Below are 11,984 nucleotides of genomic sequence, written 5' to 3'. Positions count from 1 at the left end.
AATAATCATATTATTATTAACAATATTATATTTTAATATACAATATACAATTTCCAGTTTTTTGATGATCTTCCTATCCATCGATCCTCAGTCCCCTTCCAGGTTCGAGCGTGGCGCGCAGTGCGTCACGGCGCTGCGCCCCAGCCCCTCCTGGCACGGTGAGCCGTGTTTGGATACGGCAGAGCGCACTCGCCTGTGTTGTTGTGACACCGGACGGATATGCGGCGATGCTCTTGCGTGTGAACGCGTCTGCGGCGCTCTCTAAGCAGCTACGGGGAGATCTCGCCTCGGAAGAGAGATTAGGACTCGGTGGAGAAGGGGGAGGAGGAGTAGCGAGCAGCATCAGGGGGAGAACAAAAAAACAAAACACGGCATCTGTTGGTCCGTCGCGTCCGCTCGTTGGTGGCGGCGGCCCGGCGAGTCTCTGAGGAAGCCGGGGGCTGGATTTGAGCCTCGCAGGAATGTGCTGGTGAGTGTGCTGGTGCAGCAGCAGAGCTCGTGCTGAGCCAGGAGTGAAAGGAATGAATGGATGAGAAAACACCGTGTGTGGATGACAGGAGGAAGCTCGCAGGGAGAGATCCTGCAGAAAACATTTCACTGACATGTTTTGGTAGCCACACACTGGCCATGATTGGCCGCATAGGCCTAACGACAGATGCTGATAGGCTAATCACCCCGTCGGAAAGCTATCTGCGCTGATAACCATGGTGGTGCTGGTCTGTTTTTTTTTATTATTATTATAGTTTCCTGTGTGATGAGATCCTGCAGCATGCATCCATCCAGTCCAGGCTCACCAGCCTTGCAGATATAGGAGGTAATTCTAAGAACAATCTGGGAGCTGAGACGTTGGATTAATTTGATCCGCAGGCATCAGCTTCTCCTTCCATATACGCCCCGTGTAATGTCACTGCTGAAAATAAGCCATTCTAAATAAAGCAGCAAACACGACATTTGTTTGTAGCTGCTTGTCATTCCCAGGGCTTATTTTAGCTTACAGTGGACTACACAGCAGCAGCAGCAGCACTGAGAGACCAATCTGCTGCTGCACTGTCACTCACTCCTCTTCTTCTTCTTCTTCTTCTTTCAGAAAGCTGGACGATGAAAGGAGGAAGAGGAGGAGAGAGATGGAGTGAGCCCTCAACGGTGCAGAACTGTTTTTAATCAGGTACATCCAAAATGATCTTGATGCGACGATGAGAAGGAGAAGCAGCGATGGTAATGAACAACTGTTATTTTTCTTCTTTCCTCGCAGGGACATCTATGGTCAGGAGGTGATGGCAGCGCTGACTGAGCTTCACCACTATGTTACCCCTTCCCACTGATGGACACCCGCCACCTGCACGCCTGAGCCTGCACCCAGCACTGACTCCCCCCCCCTCTCCTTCTGCCTCTCCTCACTCATTTCCTACCCCTCCCTCCAGCCACCACTTGCTTTCCCCCCTCCATCATTCCTCCATCCAATTTCCCCCATCCGGATTTTTGCTGTACCTTTGCGATCCTACTCTATTATGGCGTACTGCGGCCGCTCTCTGGACTCCCCATGCACGCTGGCCCTGCTGGTGGGCTTCCAGTTTGCCTTTGTCCTCTACTTCTCCCTCGGGGGCTTCCGGGGCCTGGTATCCGTCCTGGTGCACACCACCGAGCCGGAGTTTGATTACTCCCGACCTCACGACGTCTACACCAACCTCAGTCATCTGGGAGCGCCGCCTCCCCCGCCTCGCAACACGGGCACTGGACCCCCTGTCACAGGGCCGCCGCTGAGAGACTGCCAGATCCCCTCCCCACTGCTGGGTAAGAGAGTGAGGGGTGCTGATACACATATGCAGTAAAAAGGCACAGTGTGGTTAGCTTGGTGGCTGTCGACAGTATCATTGAAGCTTCCTCTCCTCTCCTCTCCTCTCCTCTCCTCTCCTCTCCTCTCCTCTCCTCTCCTCTCCAGTCGGACCCGTGTCTGTCCTTCTTTCCTCTCCTCTGTCTCTGGAGGAGATCCGGCAGAGGAATCCCTTGGTGTTGCCAGGCGGACACTACCATCCTCCAGACTGTGAACCCCGCCATCACACAGCGATAGTGGTGCCGTACCGGAACCGGCAGACCCACCTCCGCGCGCTGCTCTACCACCTCCACCCCTTCCTGCAGAGGCAACAGATCCACTACAGCATCTATATAGTGCAGCAGGTCAGGTCCTGTTTGAGTGTCTGTGTGTGTGTGCGTGCGTGTGTGTGTATGTGTGTGTGTGCGTGCCTGCAGGCTTGTTTACCTAGGATGTGGCTTATAATGGTTTGTATTGTCTCTCTCCAAGGGCAAAAGCAGACTGTTGTGCTGATGTGTAGTTGGTATATTTCTCGAGTAATACTAATGGAATAATCAGTTCTACTAATAGAGCAATGCTGGTATATAACCGGTGTCATACACAAACAAATATTCCTGTAATTATCAGTTACATTATTTGCGTATGCGTGTGGTTCACCGGTAGAATACTTGCATATTGCTGTTGAATTCATATTATGCATTACTACATAATAGCAGCGTAATACTGGTGTTTTATATGCATATTTCAATGAAATTTTCAATGAAATTATATTTGTATAGTGCCAAATCATAATATAGATTATCTCAAGACACTTTAGTAAACTCTAGACCGTAAAATGTTACTGGATTAATAGTTGCTGTGACATCTGTGTATTATCAGTGTAATCTTGGCATAATACTGATGTTAATCTAGTGTATAACCTACATGTTACTCTCAAATTTAACATTGCTGTACAAGAGATACCAATCAAGTAATGCCAAGTAATGTAAACATCTGACTTAAATGGTGATTCACCTGAATGAAACCCAGACACACACATAGTTTTGGTTTTATTTGCAAAGTTTTGAAGTATGTGGATCTGCTGCTGAACAAATTCTGGAAAATCCCACTTCCATCCATGTTTTGCTTGTGTTATTATTCAGTGACTATATTGTACAAACAATCAGCTGTTCTTCTGCAGTGTCACACCCTTATAGGTGCCTGTTGTAAACTCCAAACGTTGCTTCTCTTTCTGACTTCAGTGGGGGAACGGGACCTTCAACCGAGCCAAGCTGCTGAACGTGGGGGTGCGGGAGGCCCTCAGAGATGAAGACTGGAGCTGCATCTTCCTGCACGACGTCGACCTGCTGCCCGAGAACGACCACAACACCTACACCTGCCACAAACAGTTCCCCACACACCTGTCTGTGGCCATGGACAAGTTCAGATACAGGTAACAGTGGGAGTGTGTCTGTGTGTGTGTGTGTGTGTGTGTGTTGAAGTGCTGCACCCTGAAACAGACAGGACTCCGTTTTCTGTTTGGAAACTTTATTCTGCGCGGTGCCGTCTTATGTTTTTGTCGTCTTTTCCACAAAGCAGCCGGACTTCCCACATGTGCACAACGTCAACACTGATTTACCACACTGCCGTAAAGCGGACTGATGTCGCACAGTTGCTCCAAACACAAATATACTTTTCATCTGTATAATGAACAGTAGAAAAAAAAGAAAGTTAAATAATGTACAAAAAAAAACTTACAAAAAACTTTCTATATAACATACGCATATAACGTATGCCAATCGGAAAGAGAAAAAAGTTTAAGCAAAAGTTAAATTAAAGCATTCCTAGGCCCAAACAGATGGACTTGTAGAACTGCCCTGTGCTGAGACCTTAACTCCAACACATTGATAGATAGATAGTTAGATGGATACTTTATTAATCCCGTGGGAAAGTTAGGTCATCCAGTAGCTTATACACTTAACCGACATACATACATTAAACACGTATACATAGGTAGAACATTGCAGATACAGGTGCATGACTGGGTCTGACCCTGAATGCAATGATGTGATTGTGTCAGTGTCTAGTATAAAGGTGTCCTTGTGCTGCTGGAGTGGAGTATTACAAAAAGATAATTATATAAATAATAGTGATGTGACTCTCGCAGGCTGCCGTACCCGCAGTATTTCGGTGGCGTGTCTGCAGTGACCCCAGACCAGTACATGAAGATGAATGGTTTCCCCAACCTGTACTGGGGCTGGGGTGGAGAGGATGATGACATCGCTGCCAGGTGAGGAGCGTGTCCGAGGACCACACCCTGCAGCCACATGCTTGGTCTTTTTTCTCCATATTTTGCATGAGTCATTCATCTTTTTTTGTTCTCCTCATGTTTACGGTTTCTTTGCCACTGACTTTCCCTTTCTTTGACTTTTGTTATTTCATGTGTCCTAACCTCATCTTTCATCTTCTCTTCCCCTCCCACTGCTGTGGCTTTGCTGTGTGTCTCAGTGTGTGTTGGCATGGACGAGCTCGCAGATTGGGACTGGGCTGCATGCTTTAAGGGTTTCCAGGCAGGTTTCAGGCTCCTCTCAAGTTTTGCTGTGGTTCCCCTCTTTCCACTCTCGGGCTTCTCTAATATTTGCCGATCTGTTGCAAGAGGAATTTAACTGAGAACTGAATAATCCAAAAAGCTTGCAGAGTTTCTCCTGTACTGCCAATAACATTTTGCCTATGATAGGTTGATGTTTGCAATATTAAAAGTGATCATATGGAAATTAACAGCATTAGTTACATGTTCCGATGACCTCAGATGGGGTGGTACAAAAGCACCAGTGATGGAAAAAGGAAACCACAGTCTTTTCCACCGCCTATAGGCCATGGAAGTATGTCATTCCCATACGTCACTCACAATTCTGTGTTTGTTGTCTTGGCTTTTCTGTGTGTTTTTTGTGTGCTCATATTGAATAGCATTATTGCCTCGGAGTGATAGGAAATATTAGCAATAATTATTCCTTTGGCTTACTCCGCCAGTATTGTCCTATCCTGACTCTGAGACTGAGTTTTCTCTCTCGTTGTGTGCTGCCTACCCAGAGTGCGTCTCTCTGGCATGAAGATTGTGCGTCCCCCAGTGGCCATTGGTCATTACAAGATGATCAAGCACAAAGGAGACAGAGGCAACGAGCAGAATCCACGCAGGTACAGATGCAGACACACAAAGATATTTTGCTGAGGTTTATTCCCAGTGCTGGAGACACTTGAATCCTGAGCTTTTACAATAATGGTTTCTTTCTTTTTTTTTATCAGCTGTTTTGTACAGGGTTGTCATTTTCCTCTGCTCGCTCTGCGGTGCCAACATTTTCTGCAACCTCAGGCAGCACTTACTTATTTCCTGATGAACATTATTTACTTTTCCATATCTATAAAGCTTTGAAAAGATTTTCTAGATAACAGAAACTTTAAGCCCTGAGGAGGCTCTTTAAAAAGGTGACAAAACGTATAGTATAGATTAGATAAAGTTGTGATTTTACAAGATTCACCTGCACCTCATACTTTGATTTTTAAACCATGGATGTCGAAAGGCTTGTTTCTCCTTTCCTCCAGTCTCTATGCTAAGCTAAGTTAACTGCTTCCTGGCTGTAGTTTGTGGTATCAATTTGCTCATGCAATTCTTGACAAATTAACAATTGTGCCAAACTATCCCTTTAAAGTTTGATACACACACACACACACGCACACACACAAACCTGTGACACTATGTTCGTCTCTCTAGGTTTGACCTCCTGAAAAGGACCAGACTGAACTGGCGCTCCGACGGCCTCAACTCTCTGGCCTACGAGCTCCTTTCCAGAGAGCTGGAGCCTCTCTACACCAACCTCACTGTCAACATTGGAGAAGACCCCCGCCTGCCGCAGGGGAAGGTACCTGTCCCCGTTAAGGCAACGACCCCCGTCCACCAACGTAGCACCAGCAAGAACGAGGGCACAGCCAAGAAGGTGGAGAACAGGCCACAGGGCAAAGGCTCCGTGGTGGAACATATGACCAAGGTATTGGGTGAAAAGACAAAACCTGCGCTGTCAAATGCTGCAAATCAAACAACACACAAGGAGACTGGTGCGATGACATAGGAAGGGGGGGGGGGGGGGGGGGGGTGACACAGAGACTGCGTCACATCTGTAGCATAAAGTGGCTTCCCTTTTCATTCTGGATCTGAAAGACCATTTGTAGGAATGCAGCTTGGATCTGCTCTGCTGTGGGACTTCAAGTACACCAGCTTTTTGTGCTCAGTGCAGGTTAGCGACAGTTATGCAATGGATCCAATGAAGCAGCCACTTTTGTCTACAGGGGTGAATTCAGGAGGACGACTCTTGGTTCATCATCCGATGAATGTTACCGGCGACTGTTGCAAAACTCTGTCAGACCGACTCAGTCACATCCACATTGAGGCCCAGCTCTGACGAAATGAAAAAACCCGACAACCAACACACAAATCTCTGCCCTCTTCTGGACATCGCAACCCGTACGACACCCGTCTGCCGCCAGCAGACCTGCAGCTTCATCCAGGCAGCTGCCAAAAAAACTGCCGCTGTCAGTCCGCCCCACTCGTCCAGAGTGGGTTTGTGTTTCTGTGCCTTCTATCTTTTATGCGCATTTTATAGACTGGTAGAGTTGCTTTTAGATGCTGACCTGGGGTTCATTTTACCTCTCCAGAACGCCAGGGAGGTTGAAGCTGGTCCTAGACCAGAACAAGGGATTTGTTCCAGGACTGCCGTTTTATATCTGTGTGCATCGACCAAGCGTTGACCAACTCCATAGTGATCAGACGATTCTAGAGTTTATATTTATATAGAGACTTCTTTATTTGTTTACTGGTTTGTTTTACTCGTCCCTCCCCACAGTCTGGTGCCTCTCTCTCTCTCCCTCTCTCTCTCTCTCTCTCTCTCTCTCTCTCTCTCTCTCTCTCTCTCTCTCTCTCTCTCTCCTACATTTAGTTTTCTAGACAATCAAAAGATAGCTCTGTAGTCCAGCCACATAACAAAGGGAGGAAATATCACGACTCTCTTTACGCCTGTCAGATAAACATAGACTTGGCATGATAGCTGTTGTCCTAGTCCGACTATACTCTTTATACATGGATAGACCCGTGCGTCTGATATTACCTGTGCTTTTATAATTTCATCTTTTAGATACTGTAAGTCAGGTATGGGGGGGAGAACAAATATCTATTGTGGGCGTGTCACTAAACGTTCGCCGGTGTCAAATTGTGTTTTAATAACAAACATGTGTATAGCTACAAAGAAGCACTGTGTATAGATCTGAGCGTGGTACCGTGAGAAAGAGCTCAGCCGTCGGAAAGCAAATAGAGTCTGTTTCCTTTGTCTCTGTTTGTCTCGGTGGAGACGAGACAAGGAAGATGAAATCTCGTGAAAGTAATAATTTTGATTACAAGGAGGACACCAAATCAGAACATGCATATAAGGTGGTTTGTGTTAAGAGCTCCATTATCATCTATAAAAAAAAAAGCCACTTAATCGCTCTGTCGTTCATTCTATTTGTTGTATCAACCATTCGGGATTGTGTTATTTTGAGTGTCCCTCCTCGTTTACGTGTTGTGAAGGGTTTTATTATTAGTTCGTGGTTGGGGGGGGGGGGGGGGGGGGGCTTGAATGTGATCACTGGTAGGATGTAGAATCTCTTGCTGCTATACGACTCAAGGGGAACTGTACAACTAACTAGCTTGAAAGGTGACATATTGTAACATGGTGTGGAATTGTTTGCTCATGCTATCATGTAATGAATGTATTTATTTTATTTATTTATTTATTTAGTGCGTGATAGAGTTGAACGCACCGTGATGTTGCAGTGCGGATGTGTTTTCTAGGGCTTGAAACACCGTTCTCAATCGTAGAGCAGATTATTACCCATTCACACCACATCCTTACGTCAACTTTGTGCCTCATGAAGTGACCAAGTCCGCATGATTGAAGCGCCGCAGGCAAACTGCTGGGTGATGTGTGAGCACCCTCAAGTGGCACAGACTGGTGTTGCGCCAGTTTGGAGAAAGCAAGGACTGAATGAAACTGCAGTGTTGTGACATGAATGTTAATCGTCAATGTTGGCCATTCACAGGTTTCAGCCAATCAAATGTTTGCACTGCTCTGCGTTTGTGTTGCGTCACACGATTGATCCTGCCGGCTTAAAGGTGTAGAACATCTTCACTGGTTAAAAAAAGAGAAATACATAGCATGTGTTTTATGAATGGATATAGTTTTATAGACTTATGGAATCTATGTTTATTTATGGAGACATATTACCTATTTCAACAAAGTGCTGTACACACAGATTGTCTTTACAGAGCATATGAGAGACGAGACAATAAGACTGAATTTCTTAGCTTTATACTACATAACTATTGAGTTGCATATCAACAGATAATATATCCTCCATTCCTCATATCGCCTGGGGCAATGCCTGTATGACATGGAGCAGTGAGAAAGCTTTCAATGGTGTTGTGTAATCTCAGCAGATTAATCAGCAACCTGTGTGCTTACCTAGAGATTGTTACTATATTTAATAAATAGGCTAGTTTTTATAAAGTCATGCAAGTTTGGGAAATAAACACTGTGTAGGTTAATGGACTCAGTAAACAGGATTGGGACTACATGTTTTTTATATCATTTAAAAAGCTGATGCTATCATCAGTTAATTTTGTCGTTAGAACATGTTTGAGAAGTGTAAATGCGATTAAAGGGAATCGGCTGAGTAGAAATGGGATGTGTATGTATTCCTGGCAAATAAGACATGATTAATACATTATATCACTCGTAAGGAAGTACTTTACACTGAATTGTATTCACCCACTTAAGAAAAACAGAAAAATGTACTTCAATTGGTAACACCCAAATTGATTAAGTTACAATTGCCCCCTTAAAGTTCCCAAATTATATTAACACAATCGATAACTTTAATTAAAAAAACTTAAGATGTTTAGGTAAACATACATTTCATACCCAAATTAATTAAGTTCTATTAACACAATCAATAACTTAACTTAAACCTAATTCATATGGGTGATACCAATTGAAGTTATCTTTTCGTTGATAACGTTTTTTCAGTGTCATTTGCATCACCGGGTGATGCCTCTCATCATCTTGGGTTTCCTTATTACTGACCTTGTCTGGAAGATCAAAGATTGTGTGTCTGTACATTTGTGCGTGTGTGTTGGCGTGTGCACGGTCAGCAAAAAAGGCAACAGACGCACTGAGTTACAGCAGATGTTACTGTGACAAACAGAAAATATGTATACCAATAAAAACCCATTATCAAAAACATGTGTTTTTCCACATTTTCTATCAACAAACACATGAAACACACTCTATACTACATACTCATTTTGATACTTTGATTACACAAGCGAAGCACTTACCCTCCCACAACACTCTTCACGTATAAAAGCTTTAGCATACTGATTAATCCTGCTTGCTGCTATAGATTAGCAGTCGTATATGTCGCCATCAACACAAACTGCAGAGCAATCTAAAACTGCACCGTTACATCACCCTGTGTGTTGTGGGCCTTGGCGTTTTGTGGGCATAAAGAGCAGGATTAAAAAGTTGGATATGAGATCATACCTATAAATAGACAGTAACCCTCAGCTGTGTGTGTTCGATCTGTTTCATAATCTCAAATGCTGTATGACTCACAGAGAGAGAGAGGGCAAAACACCAACTCAGGAAGAGGCTGGACAATAAGAGGGCATCGTCAACCAGTCCCAGCGCAAAGCAAACCCAGAACAGATGCTTTCATTAAAGGGGACATATTATGCCCATTTTACCACAGTTGATATGGTTCTTTGGGGTCTTAATGAAATGTCTGTAACATATTTTGGTCAAAATACCACAAGGATAATTTAAAACAGCCCTCCTCAGATTGACCTGTTTTGAGTGCCCCGCCCCCCCCTCACCCCCTCAACGCTCGCAAGCTAACGCTAGCCGGGCTCCACCGGCCCGGTTAGCTCGCGAGCTAACGCTAGCCGGGGTGATATGACGTTTATTTCGGTTGTAATCCCATTCGACGCACTCTATCGTATAATTTCTGACATAGAGGAACCACAACAAATCGCGGGAGTTGTTTTTTTCCAGAGTTTTTAGGACCGTAGACATGGCAGATACCAAATTAACGTGTAGAAGCACTACAAAAGTGGAATTTTCAAAACATGTCCCCTTTAATACATGCAGTATACTGCTGATAATGCAGGGTCTTTGACAATACTTAAAAGATGTCCCCTCCTGCATCTGTTTACAAAATCCACTGCCTAACTGTCTCCATGTTGGTGACAGTACGTACTGTTGGCATCACAGCTTAATGTCTTCCTCTGCACTCGTCACACCTGCACGTCTTCCTGTGGGATGTTCCGGGATGCTGTCACTCTCTGGCGGCAGCACTGACACTTTAGTTTGCTCTTTCCCTCCAGTCGACTGACACACTGGCCTGCTGAAGGGAGCGCGCAGACACAGAGGGCTGAGGCAGCCTTTAGTCACCTCCTGTTACTGTACGGGTTAGGAGACAGGGCTGACCTCTCACGCCCTCAGCAATGTTTAGCTCTCTCTCTCACACACACACACGGAATGATACACTGTGGATAGTCCTGTGAACCATTACACAAAGACACACATAGGGGGATGACTGTGGCTCAGGGGTTAAAGAGGGTCGTCCACTAACCAGAAGGTCTGTAGTTTGAGCCCCAGCTTCTTTTCAAAATAAAACATCAGGCTACACAATTATTCACTTGCATTTGCCTGTCCCACAGAGAGGTCATTATTACAAAGCCATATTATGGTGATGTTTAACATTGTTCACACAAGCCAAATATGTCATCAATTACAGGGCAACACATAAGCTTAAAATATTCATAGTGTATTTTATTATTTAACTGAATATATGATGTTACCTAAAATCATTATTTGAGTAATCAGATAAGTGTGTCATCCTGTGTGCTATGACAGGATATACTGGATATTATGTGTTTAATAAGTAGTTGAGTGTGAACTATTAAACCTCCAGACAACTTACACGTTGTTTTAAAACATTCTGTCACATGTAAAAACTACATATTTTTACCCTGTTAAAAGGGTTTTTAGTAGTTTTTCCTTACTCTTGCTGAGGGTTAAGGACAGAGGATGTCACACCCTGTTAAAGCCCTATGAGATGAATTGTAATTTGTGAATATGGGCTATACAAATAAAATTTGATTGATTGATTGATTGATGTGAAGTCAGTGTCGAGGTAAAACTCCAATAATGATGGAGGCCGGAAAGTGCGGCCTGTTTTTTAAAAGTAAAATAACAGGGAAGAAAATAATGGAGTCCCTCTTTCAGTGTGAATCATTGCAACACATCAATGTGAAAATCAACCGTGATAGTAGGTCACAATATTTGGTTATATAACCACTCATAATGTTGGTGTTCAAACATTCCATCACATTATGGCGTATGGAAATAAACGATATGAGAGGATGCCCCATGGTCCTGGGGCGTCTCACGCCCCAGGACCATGGGGCATGGGGCCGAGATAATGAGGAGGAAACGGAATCAGCCATCAGGGTCGTCGGGGGTTGGACCCTCGTTCCCGTCTCATCCCACAGCTGCTCAGCTGCTCCCGTCGTCCATATTTGCAGCCTCAGTGGACAATTTCCTCAGCTGCGGGGCCTCTCAGTGCACAACAACCCATAGATCAAGTGAATTAATTCTGCTATTGTGGCAGCGCACTGGAGATCTAGGTCACACAGTCATGGCTCTGTTTTTTTTCTCTCTCTCTCTCTCTCTGTGCCCACCTAGTCAGGTCAACATCCTCCTGCCCTCCTACACAATCTGACCTTGACATTCAGGTGATTTTCCACAGAGGTGTGTATGTGTCTCTCTCTCTCTCTCTCTCTCTCTCTCTCTCTCTCTCTCTCTCTCTCTCTTGCTCTCTCTTTCTGTGTGTGTGTATACTTGTACTTATATTTGTGTAAGTGAGCAATTTGAGCATAGACCTTACAGAGTGAGGACATATTTGGAAAGTGAAGACATTTTGGCCCGTCCACACTTTCTCAAATGCTTGTTTGAGGGTTAAGATTTGCTTTTAGGGATAGGGGTTAGAATTAGGTTTAGGTTATGATTAGGCATTTAGTTGTAATGGTTAAGTTTAGGGTAAGGGG

The 11,984-nt window shown here is 44.6% G+C and overlaps 1 protein-coding gene across 1 annotated transcript; it reads left to right on the top strand.

Annotated features, from left to right (window-relative positions):
* Nucleotides 1–195: 195 nt before the first annotated feature.
* Nucleotides 196–5,927, top strand: b4galt3 (UDP-Gal:betaGlcNAc beta 1,4- galactosyltransferase, polypeptide 3). The gene is made up of 9 exons (XM_053425417.1): nucleotides 196–469; nucleotides 744–814; nucleotides 1,088–1,165; nucleotides 1,253–1,791; nucleotides 1,940–2,175; nucleotides 3,052–3,242; nucleotides 3,957–4,079; nucleotides 4,880–4,984; nucleotides 5,559–5,927. Exons 4-9 carry the CDS (start codon nucleotides 1,509–1,511, stop codon nucleotides 5,911–5,913), a joined length of 1,293 nt encoding a protein of 430 aa, XP_053281392.1. The 5' UTR covers nucleotides 196–469; nucleotides 744–814; nucleotides 1,088–1,165; nucleotides 1,253–1,508; the 3' UTR covers nucleotides 5,914–5,927.
* The last annotated feature ends 6,057 nt before the right edge of the window (nucleotides 5,928–11,984 follow it).

The sequence above is a fragment of the Pleuronectes platessa genome, chromosome 6, assembly GCF_947347685.1.
Source record: "Pleuronectes platessa chromosome 6, fPlePla1.1, whole genome shotgun sequence".
In the NCBI taxonomy this organism is placed as follows: Eukaryota; Metazoa; Chordata; class Actinopteri; order Pleuronectiformes; family Pleuronectidae; genus Pleuronectes; species Pleuronectes platessa.
Note: the sequence above shows the minus strand (reverse complement) of the source record. Positions and strands in the feature narration are given on the sequence as shown.